This window comes from Mesoplodon mirus, assembly GCF_964341445.2.
Source record: "Mesoplodon mirus genome assembly, chromosome: 11".
In the NCBI taxonomy this organism is placed as follows: Eukaryota; Metazoa; Chordata; class Mammalia; order Artiodactyla; family Ziphiidae; genus Mesoplodon; species Mesoplodon mirus.
The window spans coordinates 55,372,933-55,388,312 of record NC_138987.1 but is presented as its reverse complement, the minus strand read 5'-3'; the positions used below and the strand labels follow the sequence as shown (position 1 = coordinate 55,388,312).

Genomic DNA, 15,380 nt, shown 5'->3' with positions numbered 1-15,380 from the left:
AGGGTGGAATCAGCACCAGCTACTAAAGATCTGGGGAGAAAGGGAGAGAGAGGAGAAGAGGAGGAGCTGGTGCAGGTCTCGGGGCCTTGGTGAGCCATATCTCAGACTGGCCCTGCAGGGCCCTGTGGGTGGAAGGCTGGAGACTCCCTGCTGTGAAAATGACTTCTAAATCTGGCTGTGTCTGCCAGCCAGCCAGCCTCAAGACAGAGGCCACAACTACCTCTCTCCTCCCACCCCCACCTTGGGACAGCCTCACAGGTCAGGAGTAAGGATGGCAAAGCTGGAGGGTGTGGTCAGGTAGGAGCAGCAGCCCTCAGGTTAGCACAGGATGCTCCTACCCTCCCAATAGCCAGGTTCTTCTCAGGGAAGCCCTTTTCTGAATGGGTCCCAGGTAATATGGCCTTAGAGGAGCTAAGAGCCCCCTCCCCCTTCAGACTTTCAGGAGAGCCCTGGGACTTCCCTAGATCGGCCACAAATGGGTAATGAAACAAAGAACCAGGCCATAACTGTGGCGTGTGTGGAAGTGTGTGAGGAGGAGAGGACAAGCAAATATGGCTGAACATGAATAGTAGTGGTAGTGTGCAAAATGTGTCTGTGGGGAAGAGAGTCGGCATTCACTCAGTTATTCATTTGTTCACACACCCATTAAACCTGTATGCCAGGCCCTAGGGACACACAAGAGACTCAGACATGTTACCTATCTTCAGGGAGCTTACAAATCTAGGGTGTGTGTGAGACAGGGTACGGGATGTGGAAGAGGAAACTACAGAGTCATCACCGTGCAGGCGGTACAATATAATATATGCTGATGAAGACATTCCAGAGGGTCTATGTGAGCATGACGGAAGGAACAGCTCCCAAACTATGACTTCTGGGGAGTCAGAATATACCCAGGCCTCTGGGAGACCAGTCACTGAGGGTACACCTGTTAGTGAAGGAAGGCTCGGCCTGGACACTCTTCTCTCCTCTGTGTGTCCTGGCATGGGGTAGCCTCCCTCCCCTGAAGCCCCTGGTACTACATAGCCTTTTGTGAATCTTTTTTAGAGAAGACTTGCTTCCTCCATCCATCTATCTATGCATGCATGCATCCATCCTTTTGTTCATTCATCCATGCATCCATGCATGCACGCGTCCATCTATACACCCCACCCATCCATTTATCCATTCATCCACCAACTCATCTGTCATCCTTCCATCCATTTATCCATCTATCCATTCATTCATCTATCCATCCATCCACCTATCCTAACGAGGGCATATGATGTGCCTAGCTCAGTGTTGCAAGAGATGCCAAGGTGAACAAAACACAGAGTCCATGTCCTCAGAAAGCTAGAAGCCAATAGGAACATGAATAACATACACAGATCACCACCCATGGAACAGCCACTATGTGCTGTTAATGAAAGCCCTGCCAAGAAGGTGCTTCAGGAGGCAGGGCCACTTTGCCAAGGGAAATTAGAAGAGCTTCCAGAGGAAGGAAGCTTTGAGGTGGATTTCAGCAGGGTGAGATGGGGAAGAGGTTCATTCCAGGGTGTGGGTGAAGGTAGAGGGGTGGGAAAGCGCACGGATTTCACTGGGAGCAAAGGCACTGGGGAAGGCAGAGCTGCAGAGGGATGGGATTCTGGAATGATGTGTGGGAGCCAAATCATGAAGTGTCCCTGGGAAGCAAGGATAAAACATTTGAGCTTTAGTGAGAGGAATTGACGGAGAGGTGAGGGGCAGAGAGTTTCTGTAGAATTCCCCACTGGACCATGAGCTACTCAAGAGTAGCGCCTTTGATTTAGCTCCATATCACCTACAAGCTTGGCCTGGAGCAGGCTCTCAGCAAATGCTGGCAGAAGGAAGGAACAAATGATAAAACTGTGCCACAGGAACACTGGCACAGCAATTCAGGGTCAATATATAGGGGGAGGGGTGGCTGCTGCCTGATGTGACCACCCCCCGCCCCCATCCCCCTGCTGGGAGGGATGACCCTGTTTCCTTTGCTGGGGTCTCTCAGAAGCTCTCCCAAGAGGCACCACAAGGTGGCGCTGTTCCAACTGTAGCACTGAGTTCTGCCAAGGTCCTTGACACCGGCAGCTGGTGAAGTGCCCATTCAAGAACTGTCCGGGGATGGTCAGAACTTCTTTTCAGCAAGTCCTGAGGCAGAATGAAGAGTCTGCGTGCAGCTATGGAAGAGAAGAGTCGACAGATCTTAACCCCAATGAAAGTACAGGCCTCACCCATCCATTCATCTGACAGGATCTACTATGTGCCAGGTACAACATTAGGCTCTTGGAAAACAACAGTGACAAAGACACAGTCTCTGCCCACCAGGAGCTCACTATCCAGTCCTGTCCAAATCTTCCTTTGCTATCTTTCTCTATCTGTCTCTTTTACACACACACAGACACACACACACCTGTTCCCCAGGGCCAATCCCCTTGACCTGGGAGGCCATCTTCATGTGAAATCTACTCTTTGGCACTGCTCACCCCTTCAAATCCAAGTTTCTCCCCAAGGTTACTGCATGGCCACATTAGCGTGAGCCCTGGATGCTCCTTCCGGGGATGGCCCCTCTTCCTCTTCCCCTGAGCTCCCGCACGAGCCCTTTCCTATTCTTTCTCCCCACCTCCCCCATCATACCCACACTACTCTGCCAGCCCTGAAAGCTTTAGGGACCTCCCTAAAGTACACCTGGTATGCGATGGGGCCTCCTAATGCCCTAGAGCTCTGGAGGCAAAAGGGACATGAAGGTGGATCCACAGAAGGGCCCTGGGAGACCCTGGCGCCAGAAACCCAGAGATGAGGCGTTGGAGAGTCCAGAAAACCAAAGACCTCAAGACATGCCCCTCTGTGGCTTGAGGACTCTGCCAGCCAAACCTGTCCCCAGACAGGCTGCCTTCTTTTCTCGCCTGCTTTGGAGGCACCAGGCCTCTCCCTGGCTGCAACTCCATACTGGTGGGGAGGTGAAGCATTATGGGACATTGTCCACTTTCCCATCATGCTCCAGGGCTCCACTCAGCCCTTGGCGGGTTTGGGAGAGGAGAGGAGGGAGGGTTGGTGCTGAGAGTGGGAGCCAGGCCCATCGAGGTCCCGGGAGTGAATGCCGCATTGTTGGCCAGGCCAGAGTCACAGATAATTACCTCAATTAGTGACAATGGGAGAGTAATAAATACAGGCTTAGTGTCTCCTACCCCACCAGGGCTCCAAAGATTAATCCAGGCTGACGGGCGGGCCCTGAAAGGCGTGATGGACAATTCATTAAACTCCCCAAATGCCGCACAACCTGGGCGTGAAGGCTGAGTTAGCCCCCTGGGGGCTGCGCCTTTGTCCCGATTGTGTGTCTCCGCCACAGCAGAGCCGGGCAGCCCCCAGAGAGCGGGGAGGTGAGTGGGGCTCCCCGAGCCGGGCCAGGCGGCGGGGGGATTAGGCCTCGGTCCGGCCTTGGTTGCCCTGGCACACCAGCCCGGCCGGGCTGGAATGTCCGTGGGGGGGAGCTGGCCGAGCGGAGGGGCGGGGCCGACAAGGTGGGGTAAGGGGGGCGCACAAAACCGGGGGCAGGAGGAGTTAATTAGACGCCAGCCGAGGAGGGCGAGGGGCCACAATAGGGCTGAGGGTCCGCCAGGGCCGGCCCCTTCACTTCCGAGGATTAATAGGGAGGAGAGAAAAGGGAGGGGTTTGGCTCTGGTGGGGGGAGAGCTGGGAGCTTTCCAGGATGGCACTGCCCCCTCTTGCCCAGCTTGCTACCTACTTGGCAAGTGGCTGGGAAGCAGGAGGCTCTGGCAGCCTGGGCAGGTGCCCCCCAGCATCCTACAGAGTGGCTCTTTCTTCCTTGCGTGGCCCCTACATTGGTAAGATCATTGGACAGGGAGGAGAGAAAGGACCCTCTCATTTATCAGGGAGGTAGTAGAAGCAGGAATGTCTAGGGGCCCTCTTCTCAATGTCCCCCCTTCCTCCTGCCCAACCTGCTCTGAGACAGGACCAGGAGCCTGAAGCTTTACCCTTCCTGATGAGGCTGCCAGGTTAAAGCCAAGAAGTCTGTAGGAGGGGCTGGAGCTGGTGTGAGTGCATGGGAGTAGGGGCTGCTGTGTGCGTGTACATACACGGGCATATGCTTGTCTGTGCAGACACGCTTGTGCACAGGGCATTCAGCAGGCCCTCTGTTCATATCTGTCGAGAGAATGAATGAATTTTGGTGTTGGGTGTGAGGGGGAGCACCGTGACACACAGTGAATGGACTTGGGCCCTTTCGTTCAGAGCTGCCAGCCATGGCCCAAGGAGGCTGGGGACCCCACCTCTGAGCAGATGAGCAAATGTCCAGGAAAAATGAAGTGGCAGTGGCTACTTCCCTTTGCAAAGGGCAAAAAAAAAAAAAAAAAAAAAAAAAAGCAGTAGCCTCTTGGAAGCCCCACTTCCTCCTGGGCCCCAGGGAACAGGGCAGTCCTGGCTCCTCCCTAGGAGCTACCCCACCCTATACCCTCCCAGGGGATGACAAGGGAGCGAGTTGGCGGCAGTTCCCTGGGCATATTTATAACCTGCTGCTCGCTCACCAGCGTCTGCTTTTAGCCCAGACGGGGGAGGGGGCAGGGGGGTGGTCTGTCTCATGCTGGGCGCCCTGGCTGGGTGTGGAAAGAGTGAGTAAGGGTGAGTGGTGGGCAGCTCTGCATGGATATTCCTGCTCACACCACAGCCAAACAGCTTATTTTCTCCTCATTTTGTTATTTTTCTCCCTCTGGCCTGGAGAGGACTGAGCCAGCCTGAGGTTGGGGGGTGGGTGCTAGACCCTGGGGTATTTGCAGCCCCACTGACAGGATTTTTCCAGGGTGCGTGTGACAGGGTGTGTGTGGTGCCAGCTTGCTGACCCTCCAGGGACTGTGCAGGCTCAGTCCTCTCAGCTTTTCTGCCCTCCCCCCGCCCAGGATATTTCAGGACAAGTGCCTCCCTCACTCACTGAGGACGACCCTGTGTCCGGGGTCCCTGCCAGTCTCAGAGACCACCAGAAGTTCAGAGGTCGGCAGGAGGATAGCCTGGGTAGGTAGGGCTAGCTGGGGCATCAGGCCCATTCCTGATAGCACTAGCCTATGGTGACCCCCCTGAGCCCTCTCTGGGCCCTAAGACCTTTGTGAGGGCTCTCTCTAGGCACAGCTGCTTTCCTCCCCAGGATTTACCTGCCCCCTGTGAGGATGGCACAGATGATCCTAGTAAATAATTAGCTCCTATGTAGTGCTTTGCAGATCCTACAGCCCTTTTGCTTGCTTTTTTCCTTTTTATCATTGCACGCCCCCTTGAGGGCCCAGCCCCATTCTGTACTTCCCTACCCCCTCCCTTGAAGTCCCAGTGCCTGGAAGTGAAGGGCCTCCATGCTGAGGACTTGAGTACGGGAGTCTGTCCTTAAACTTCATGCATGTGCAGAAGGCGTTACACTTCACTGAGCCCTCACTGCACTGCCCCCGTTATCGTGACAACATCTGTTGATGTGCTTGATTCCCTGGCCAGACTGTAAACTTCTCCAGGCAGGCTCTATGGCTCACATATCACTGTATGCCCAACATTTGGCATATATGCCTGGCACAGAAGAGGTGTCAGCAAGTGTTCAAATGACACAAGGTTTCATGTACACAATCTCATCTCAACTTTATCACCTTCCTGAAGAAGACTAAGTACCATTAACCATCCCTGTTGAATAGACAAAGCCACTGAAGCTGAGAAAGGAACGGAATTTTTGAAAGTCTAGTTAGGACCAGAACAGGATTCACTTTTTCCCTTGCTCTTCTTCCAGCTCCTATGTGTCAGCTCAGCTCAGAGCCTCCCAGCTTCCAGGCCTGAAAGCAGATACTGATTCTAGTTTTTAGAGTTAGAAATTAGGCAAGAGTGGTTGGGTACAGCCGCGGACCCTTCGACTCCCCACCCTGCAGCTCCTCCCCGAATCTGGGTATTGTCTAGCAGGGTCCCAAGCCCCCCTCCTGCCTCTGGCAGCCCATTAACTTCGTGCTTTGGGATCTGGGGGATCTAATAACTCGTTGGATTTAAGATTGGATATTCTTTGCCGGAGGTTCTTTACTGGAAACCAAGGCCTGTCAGGTGCCTTCTACCCAGGATCAATAAGATTTCTATTCCTCCCCCTCAACTGCCCATCAGAGCTGAGCTGATGCTAGCTTGCTGGATGGAGAGAAAGGAAAAAGGATGTCATTGCAGGGTTGAGCAGCTCCTGGCTCCACTTCCCTACCCCCACACATATCCCAAAGGCCAACAGGGGTCAGAGTTCACAGACCCAGGGAGAGGTGGGAGGCAGCAACAACAGCAAGAGTCCTGGGGAGAGGGGGATATTCTCTAGTAGGCTGGGATCAGTTGTTGCCCTTGGGGGTGCGGTGCTTCATAGCTCCCCCCTGCTCTTTGGGTCCTCCCCTAGGGGGACGTGTTAGGATGAGGGACAGGCATTAGAGCTTAGGAAGCGGTTGGTGTTTGTCTGAAGTAAGGTTAAGCCTAAGGGTGGGCCTAGACCTAGGGAAAGGGAGTGGATTAGAGTTAGAGGTAGGTTTCCGGCTGTGGGAGGGATTAGTACTCCCCTCCAATCTGGTGAAATGCACACAGAGGTATCATACTGCTGTTGTTAGTAACAGAATCCTCATTTGGGCTCTTTATGGGAATGGCTAGCTTCATGGTTTAGTTATGGACCACACTTGGGTTTCCTTTCGGTTACACTGGTTTAAGTCTAGCCTCTATTTGAATTCTAACCCTCCTGCTCCTTTCTTCTCCCCCATCATCATCTCTGAGCTTTTGGGTCCAGGAATAGAGCCTATCACCTGTTACCTGGATCCTACTTAGCCCAAGGTTTGGAAGCTGGCATCCTAATATGCCATTTCCTTGTCTTGGGAAGGGGAGTGGCTTCCCCATTGCCCAACATCCTGACCACAGCTGGCCCAGATGGGATTTGGGGACCAAAAGCTCTACACCAGGAGCAGCAGCACCCTTTCTGTTTGGGATTTCTCTTTCTCTTTGTTCTTTGGTTTCTTTTCAGAACACCGTCATAGCTTTCACTCAGTTATAGCGATTTTCACAACAGCTCATCTACATAGGAAAGGCAGGCTCCAGGTTTGTTTGTTTCATCCCCTCTCAGCAAGGGAAGAAACTGAGGGAGTTATGGACTTGCTTAATATCACAGAGCCAGTTGGTGTTCAAAGAGGAAGAAGGACCCTGCCGCATCTTTTGACTGCTGACCGGGTTCTTCTGGAGATCTGGATCCCCAGTGGCCTCATTAGGGTCATCCAAGGGACAGAATCTCAGAGTCCTCTTCCAGGGTCAGGAAACCAGTTCCCCAACAATGTATCTTATTTGTTTAAAGGAGGTAAGCAATAGTGTGTTCTGGATTCAAGGAAAAGCCACCAAGTCATTGATAAAAATAGAGATTTTATTCTGCAGAGGAAGATACTACATGGGTGGGGGCGAGGAGCCACTAATAGCTACAGTGGAAGGAAATACTGATTCCGGTATGCAAAGGCATCTTTGAGAAATTGGGGAGAGGAAAAGAGGGGTCAGAAAAGGCTGGAGGGCAAAACGAGAGAAGAATGGAGAGGATTGGGTTGGGTGGAGGTGGTATCTGCAAACCAGGCTGGAACCCAGCACAATAAATAGTTTTATTTACAACAACCAAACTTGTGGCTTTTTATCCACGTTTCAGTGCAAATTATTTACACACTGATGAGGAGGCAGGACAGGAAGGGGGTAGGAGGTGGCTGAGGGAGGCATGGCTGGCAGCTGTTCAATGGCTCCACGACAGAGGCTGGAAGAATGGGGATATTTCTGCGGGGTCCCCCAACCTCATGTTCCACGTCACCACAGCTGGCCTTTCACCCTGGAACCTCCCGCTTCAGCTGTAGGTGGGGAGGACAAAGGCCCTGATGCTCAGGTGTGTATTCAGGGTCTGCACCCTTGGCAGGAGAATGGGAAGGGCATGTGGGGACCTGGAAAAAACGGAGGATAAAGGAGAGGGAGAGAGGCAGGCAGGTTGCTGGCGCGGTGGAGGAGACAGAGCTACACGTCAGGAGCTGATGCTGATGGAGGAGGGGACGAATCCTTCTCCCACCTCCTGGCCAAGCAGGGGGCAGTGCAACAAGGGGTCTCCCGCGGAGATGGAGGGAGGTAGGTCCGGGGCAGGTCAGTCAGGATGGCAAGAGGGTTCATGCCGCCCCAGGCAAGTGGTTTCAGGAGTCCCCAGGTAGGAGGAGGTGGGAGAAATGATCGGATACGTAGGAGTCGCGGAGTGTGGCTGAAGGGGCTGGGTGGGCGAGGATCGGGCGGGGTCTTAGGTGCCAGCGAATCTGTTTGGGGGTGGGCTTGACGAGAACGCTCCTAGGGGTGAGTCCGCGCAGCGCCTCACAGGCACTCGTGCAGTACGCGAGTGTGCGTGCAGTTGCGGCAGCTGACGTGGCAGCACCAGTGGAAGGTGCAGTTGCAGCGCTCGGTGACGCGCTGCGTGCGCGTGCGGTGGCCCCGGCCACAGCAGAGCAGCTCGCAGCCGTCCAGCGCGGGCGACGAGCTGTTGCAGGCGCGCCCTGCCGTGCCCGCTGTACCCAGGCGTCCGCTGTATGTGCAGAAGTTTGGCGATTTCTCGAAGTAGACGAGATCGTGGGGGGAGGGAGGCTTGTGAGCGGGGTCCTCGGGCTCGAGGCGCAGCAGTTCGGCCCGCGAGGCACGGTTGTTGCCGCGATTGCCGTACAGGACGCGCGAGGCGCCGTCGAAGCGGTCCCGCAGCACGTCGCCCACGGCGCGCAGCGTGGGCAGCCGCATCCAGCACGTGCGCACCGTGCACGAGCCAGACATCCCGTGGCACTTGCACTCCTGGCGCATCTCGGAGAACACGGTCTGGGGGAAACGGAGAAGAAAGGGTGTTCCTGGGCACTGTCAGAGTCAGGGCCACCTTCCCAGATACCGCCCCCTCCCGGACGTCGCCGGAACCTCAGCAAAGGCCCAGGCCTAGCCGCGCACAGAGGAAGGGAGGCGCGAAATGTCCCGCAGAGATCTGGACACTGAGCCCAACTCTGCTCCACCCGGCGAATCTGTCTCTGCCTCTCAACCTGGTTTTTTGAACCTGTACAGTGGAGGGGCTGTAGGCAATACAGTCTATGGGTTACATGACTTCTAACCTCTCCGTTGTCAGGCATTATCTCTTTCATTCTCTGGCTTCCTTCCAAGCAAGCCTCCGCGTCCTCCGGACGCCCTCGCCTGGCTCCTTACCCTAACCCCTGACCTTATCACCGACCATTACTTCCCAAGTTCGAGGTTAGCCTCTGCGAGGGACTCCGAGAACCCTGCCATTCCGTTTCGGGTGCGGTGACCCTCAAGCCCGCTCACCGTGCGGCCCGCCTCGTTGTTGTGAAGGTTCATGAGGAAGCGCAGGTCCCGCCCCTTCTCCCCGGAGTCCACAAACTCCCGGCCAAAGAGGCGGCCGAAGTCGATGTTGTCGCTGCAGCCCCCCCAGTGCCAATCGGGGCCCCCAGGACCGCGCCGCCGGTAGTCGCACGTGCAGGACTCGATGGAGCCCTCCGAGCAGGAGCGCGCCACCGAATGGGTGACCCCGGCCGAGGTGATGGCGAAGATAAATGCTGTTTCCCGACAGCCTGTTGGGGAAGGGAGCGGGGATCAGCTAGGGGGCACGCGGGGGTGCAGCAGGCACCTTCAGTAGAGGGCTTGGGACCCTTGAGTCCCACGCCTCAAATCCTTCCTTAGATTCCTGAAAGCCCGGCGACCGGCAGCTGGTCTCACGGAGAAAGCAAGTGCGTGGGCACGCAACCACGTCCACGCTTGTAATCACACGTTACTGAGACTCAGGGAGCATTCTGGCTTCTCGGTGGAAGTGGGGCAGCCCCAGAGAGAAAAGCCGGAAAGAGGGGAGTGGAAGAATTCTGCACCGCCAAGACCTCTCCGCAGCCCAAACTTTCGGCCCGGCCCTCGTCAGCGATGCAAGACTTGCTGGGCTGGAGGTAAGAGACGCCCGCAGAGACCAGCTTTGAGAGGGGCTGAGGGACAGCAGTGGCCAGCCAGCGTCCACGACTCGGAACTCCCTTTCTCTGGGGCAGTGGCTCAGAAAAGTTAGCTTCGTGCCCGAGGTGCACGGCTTGAAAGCCCCTGGTAGAACGAGTCTGGCCCAGAGCTAGTGCTGGCATGAAGCTCTTGGCGGGTGGATCGTGTGACCATTTAGGTGCCCCGGACATCTTCCCTGCACTTGCCCGCCCCTGCCCTGGGGGTGACCGTGCGTTCCCCTGGTCCAGGAAGCGTCACCTTCCTGGGTACCTACCTCGGTTGACGATCTTGCCGAAGAGGTGGGGCCCCGAAGCTGTGGGACAGTTCCAGCGGCGGTTCCGGAACTGCCACTTGCACTCTCGCACAGCGCTCTGCAGCCCCCCGCTCACACTGTGCAGGATCCCCGGGTTCTGGCGGATCAGCCGCCGCTGTTTGCGGCTCAGCAGCTGCAGACTGGGCTCGAGTACCAGTTGCAGACTCTTGGAGTCGGTCAGCAGGTTCGTGGAGGAGGCTACGTTCACGATGCCCCTGGTGAGATGCATGATAGGAGCTCAAGCTCTGGAAGGGGACCTGCACCCTAACAAGAAAGGTCATGCCCACTCTGTCCTTTTCCTGGAGCTATTTGCTGGTGAGAGCGGCGGGAGATCAATAGCAAGGTAACAGTTCCGCGCTCCCAGGCTCACTAGTTTGAAAGGACTTGGCGTCCAGAGTTTTGTGTTCCCAGGGATCTTAAGGCTGCTCGGGGCCCTGCACCCGGAGCTGGACAGCAGAGGCACGGAGAACCGGAGACTAGATATTCACCTTGGTTCTCAGAGCCTGCTTCCGGGCAGCCTGGCGAGCAAATCCTGGCCTGCCATCCATGCCCACCCAAGGCGTGAAATGCTTGGGAGTTCCGCCCTCTACTTGGCTTCTTTCTGAGTGCACGCCTGCCCTTTCTCTCCCGAGGCTGGGAAACCTGTGGTGTGACTACCGCCGTGAGGCTCGGTTTGGGGCTCTTGGAATAAGGGCGGTGCTAGATGGGAGTGGGCTCCCTGGCTGGAGTATCGTGGGCCACCGGGCAGACCATTCACCCCACTTAAGCAGAGCTGGATCCTCTGGAGCAGCTCCGCCCCAGAGCGCCCCTCGGTGTCTCAAAGGGAAGTCAGAGCGCTGGAGGGAGCCTGTCTGCGGACGGATCCCAGAGCGTGGGAGCTGGATGGGGCTGGCCCCTGGCTCTGTGCCCCGAGACAAGTGGCGACCCCGCACCAGCTCACTTACCACCATCGGCCACTGCTGTTGGCGGCCAGGGCTGCAGGCAGAGCGGCCAGCGCCAGCAACAGCGTAGCGGAAACCCAGCCAGGCAGCAGCGCCCAGCGCCCCATGGCCTGCCCGGCCTTGCCCGCTCTGTGCTGCAGTTGGGGCGGCTTTGGCTGCTGCCCGCGGCGGTGGGACGGGACGCGGCGGTGGCGGCTGTGGCGAGAGTCCGCAGTCTGGCTCTAACAGCCCCGGGGGCGGGCGACGGGCTGCATGGCTCGCGGTCCCAGCTGGTGGGCTGAGGCAGCCACGGCGGGCGGCACCGCCTCTTATAGTTGCGGCGCTGGCTGAAGTGACGATAGGAGGCTGCCCCGCCGGGCCGCACTGTGGCACCAGGGCACACCGGTCAGGGGCGCAGACAATGGGCAGCGAGCGGGGCCGTGGCTCCCGCCCGTCTGAGCCGAGAGCTGACGGGCTGGCCGTCGGGGCTCACCCCCGCCCCCTACCCGGTGGCTCCCGCCTCCGGACCTGCACTGGCCGCCGACCCCTCCCCTTGGGACGCCCTCCCACGCGCGCCCGCCTCACTCCTCTCCGCGTCCGGAGCCCGTCGGGGACCAGCGTCCGCCAGGGGGCGCGGCGACTAGTGTGCTGCGGGGACAAACTGCCAGGAGCTCAACCGCTTCGCTGCCTGCTGTGGGGCTGTCCCCTCGACGTCACCCCTGTCCCCGCCGGCGTCTCCTCTCTCCCCCATCCTGAGTGGAAGAAGGAAAGCTGTGGTTCTGGACAGCGACTCTGGGGAGATACCTCCCCTCCCAGGAACCCCCCGACAGCTGGACAGGGAAGGAAAAGGGGAAGACTGGGGTGGGGCTGGGGCTGTGGTCAGGGAAATCCCAGGGGTGGGTTGGGAGATGCGCTGACCACACAGAGCCCCACCATGGAGAGGGGCCTGAGGCAGTGGCAGTCTGTGCTTGTGGGGTGGGCTGGAAGGAGTGCACAAGTGGCTACGTGTGTGCGTGCTAAGTGGGATAGTGCAAATGAGACTCCGGGTGAGAATATGCGTGAGTGTGTTCTGAGAGCGCACACTCACGGGTGGCCTCGTGCACAGAAAATCCGTGTTCTGAAGAGGGATGTTAGGAGCCTTTCTCAGGAATCTTGGAACTTAGCTCAGGTCAGAAAGGGTCATCTAGTCGTCTTGTCACCACCTGGGGCAGTGCATCATCTCCTAGGTGTCAGGAAGGAGGTGGCAGCTACGTCAGGAGATACCCAGAAGGTTGGCCGATGAATAAAGAGCGTCTGGAACTGTGTGCTGAGGTGGGCGGATGAGTGGGAGATTAAATATGCATAGGTGTGTCACTCTCACCCGGTGTACCTCGTGTCATCCTATAGTGTGTCACCCTGTGGCATGTGTCAGCCTGTGCATGTCACTGGGGGAGGGGCGACTAAGCCTGTAACCAAGGTGGTATCAAGATGGATGAGGCCTGGAGTGGCAGCGTCTCTGAGGACTAGACTCAGAAAGGAAGGGCAGTGGAGCAGATGTCAGGGGTGTACATGGAGGGGCTGCTGGCTAAACTGAACCCAGAAGAGGGAACTTGTGTCTCCAAGTTTCTGCTTCTTTCTGACTTTTTCTGCCAGGTTTCTGTCTTCTCCCCCAAAACTCTGGCTCTCTTCACTCTCACCATGCCAGGATACCTAGAGCACCTGCGACCATCTCTACAAGTCCTGGGAGTCCCTCCTCCTAGGACTCCATCTCAGCCTCAAGGCCACCTCTGCCTCCTATCGAAGAAGTGGCAGCTGTTCCCTATATGGGGCATAGGGGGCACTGCCAGCCTGGTTATCATGCCCCACCACCACACACAGATGGCCCCTGGAAGACGGAGGATCTCCTCCTTTACGTCTCTCCTCTCTCTGCATTTTACGGAGGAAAAACTACATTGGGCAGTTATCCAAGGGCCACGTAGCTAACGAGGGAATAAATGGTAGAGCCAAGTTAAAACCCAGACTGTTTTGACTCAAAGCCCATGCTCTTTCCACCTTACTGGCTGCTTGTGACTGTGCAGCAATAGCAGGCGGGGAGCTCTTCCTGAAATTGGCAGATAAAGAAAAATGGTCTTTAGGATCTTCCTGCCTCTCCTTTTTTTAAAAAAAATTATTTATTTCTTTGGCTGCACCAGGTCTTAGTTGCGGCATGTGGGACCTAGTTCCCTGACTAGGGATCAAACCTGGGCCCCTGCATGTGGAGCGTGGCGTCTTAACCACTGGACCACCAGGGAAGTCCCCTGCCTCTCTCTTTTTTTTTTAAAAAACATCTTTATTGGAGTATAATTGCTTTACCGTGTTGTGTTAGTTTCTGCTTTATAACAAAGTGAATCAACTATACATATACCTATGTCCCCATATCTCCTCCCTCTTGCGTCTCCCTCCCATCCTCCCTATCCCACCCCTCTAGGTGGTCACAAAGCACCGAGCTGATTGCCTCCCTTTTTGATCCTCTCTTTTTCATCTCCTCTGCCTTTAGGATGATTTTTGACTGAGCAATGTACCCAGGCCTCATCCTAAAGGGTTCCAAGTCCCAGAAATGGTCAGGCCTCCCCTCCAATGCAGGGAAATCACTCTAAGAAATAAATGCCTGCTAAGTTTAATTAACCTTCCTGAGGCACTTGCATTTTTTTTTTTTTTTCTGTACGTGGGCCTCTCACTGTTGTGGCCTCTCCCATTGTGGAGCACGGGCTCCGGATGCGCAGGCTCAGCGGCCATGGCTCACGGGCCCAGCCGCTCCATGGCATGTGGAATCTTCCCGGACTGGGGCATGAACCCGTGTCCCCTGCATCGGCAGGCGGACTCTCAACCACTGTGCCACCAGGGAAGCCTGGGCACTTGCATTTTAAAAGAGATGCATATTAACACAAATGAAGCCTGATGGAGGTTATTTTTGAGGGGAATGTATTTTCCAGGCCCTTTGCCCAGTCCAGCATGCTTGTCCCCTCCAAGGATTTGACCCCGAGGGACAAGGTGTACTGGCCCAGCATCTTCCACAGGTCTAAAAGCCAGTGGCCTCTGCAGAGGCCACCCAGCACAGATGGCTCAAGTAAATAGACAGTGTACCATGGGCAGCTTGTCCTTTGTCCCTTAGGAGTTTCTTCCCACTGAGGCCTGGGTCACATCTTTTGGCTTGGTGGGTTGATAAAGCCCCATGGAGGAGGGAGCTGGGCTCAAAGACAGGGCAGTCCTGTCTGTGGCCACTGGTGACAAGCAGAGGTGGGAAGAGAGGAAAGAAGGATTCAGTATCCTTTGTTCCACCATTCCACCCACCAGGAATAGTGGGGAAGGGTGGGAGGGCTCTAGGTCTGGTAACACTCTGTATGACCTGGCCCAAATTTCTATTTAGATCAAATCGTCGGTCTATCAACTGTCCTCTCCTTCTTTCCTGCATCATCAGTTTACCTCTCTACTGGATCATACCCATCAGCATACAAATATGTTGTAATGTCTCCCATCTAAAAAACTCCAAAACTTTGTTTGACTTCACATTACCACCCAATGTTGCCCCATTTCTCTGCTGTCTTTTTTTTTATATATAAACTTATTTTTGGCTACATTGTGTCTTCATTGCCATGCAAGGTCTTTCTCTAGTTGTGGCGAGCGGGGACTACTCCTCGTTGAGGTGTGCGGGCTTCTCATTGCGGTGGCTTCTCTTGCTGCGGAGCACGGGCTTCAGTAGTTGTGGCACGTGGGCTCAGTAGTAATGGCTCGTGGGCTCTAGAGCGCAGGCTCAGTAGCTGTGGCGCACGGGCTTAGTTGCTCTGCGGCATGTGGGATCTTCCCGGACCAGGGCTTGAACCCGTGTCCCCTGCACTGGCAGGCGGATTCTTAACCACTGCGCCACCAGGGAAGCCCCTCTCTGCTGTCTTTTACTGCAGAACTCAAAAGTGTTGCTTTAATCACCAGTGCCGGTTTCTTTTCTTTATTCTCTCTTTCCACCACCCTAATCACACCTTCTAACCCACTACATTTCCTTATCAAAATCATCCATGACCTTCATTTTGCTCTACAATCAAATCTCAGTTCTCATCCTAACAAACTTCTTAGGAATAGCAGACAAAGTTGAACACTTCCTCCTTAAAATATTCTCTCTTGATTTCTGGAAC

The 15,380-nt window shown here is 55.8% G+C and overlaps 1 protein-coding gene across 1 annotated transcript; it reads right to left on the bottom strand.

Annotated features, from left to right (window-relative positions):
- Positions 1–8,355: 8,355 nt before the first annotated feature.
- WNT1 (Wnt family member 1) lies at positions 8,356–11,363 on the bottom strand (the record flags this gene model as incomplete). The annotated part of the gene is made up of 4 exons (XM_082636122.1): positions 8,356–8,844; positions 9,334–9,599; positions 10,277–10,530; positions 11,260–11,363. The coding sequence occupies 4 exons, from the start codon at positions 11,361–11,363 to the stop codon at positions 8,356–8,358; spliced, it is 1,113 nt and encodes a 370-aa protein (XP_082492248.1).
- Positions 11,364–15,380: the final 4,017 nt, after the last annotated feature.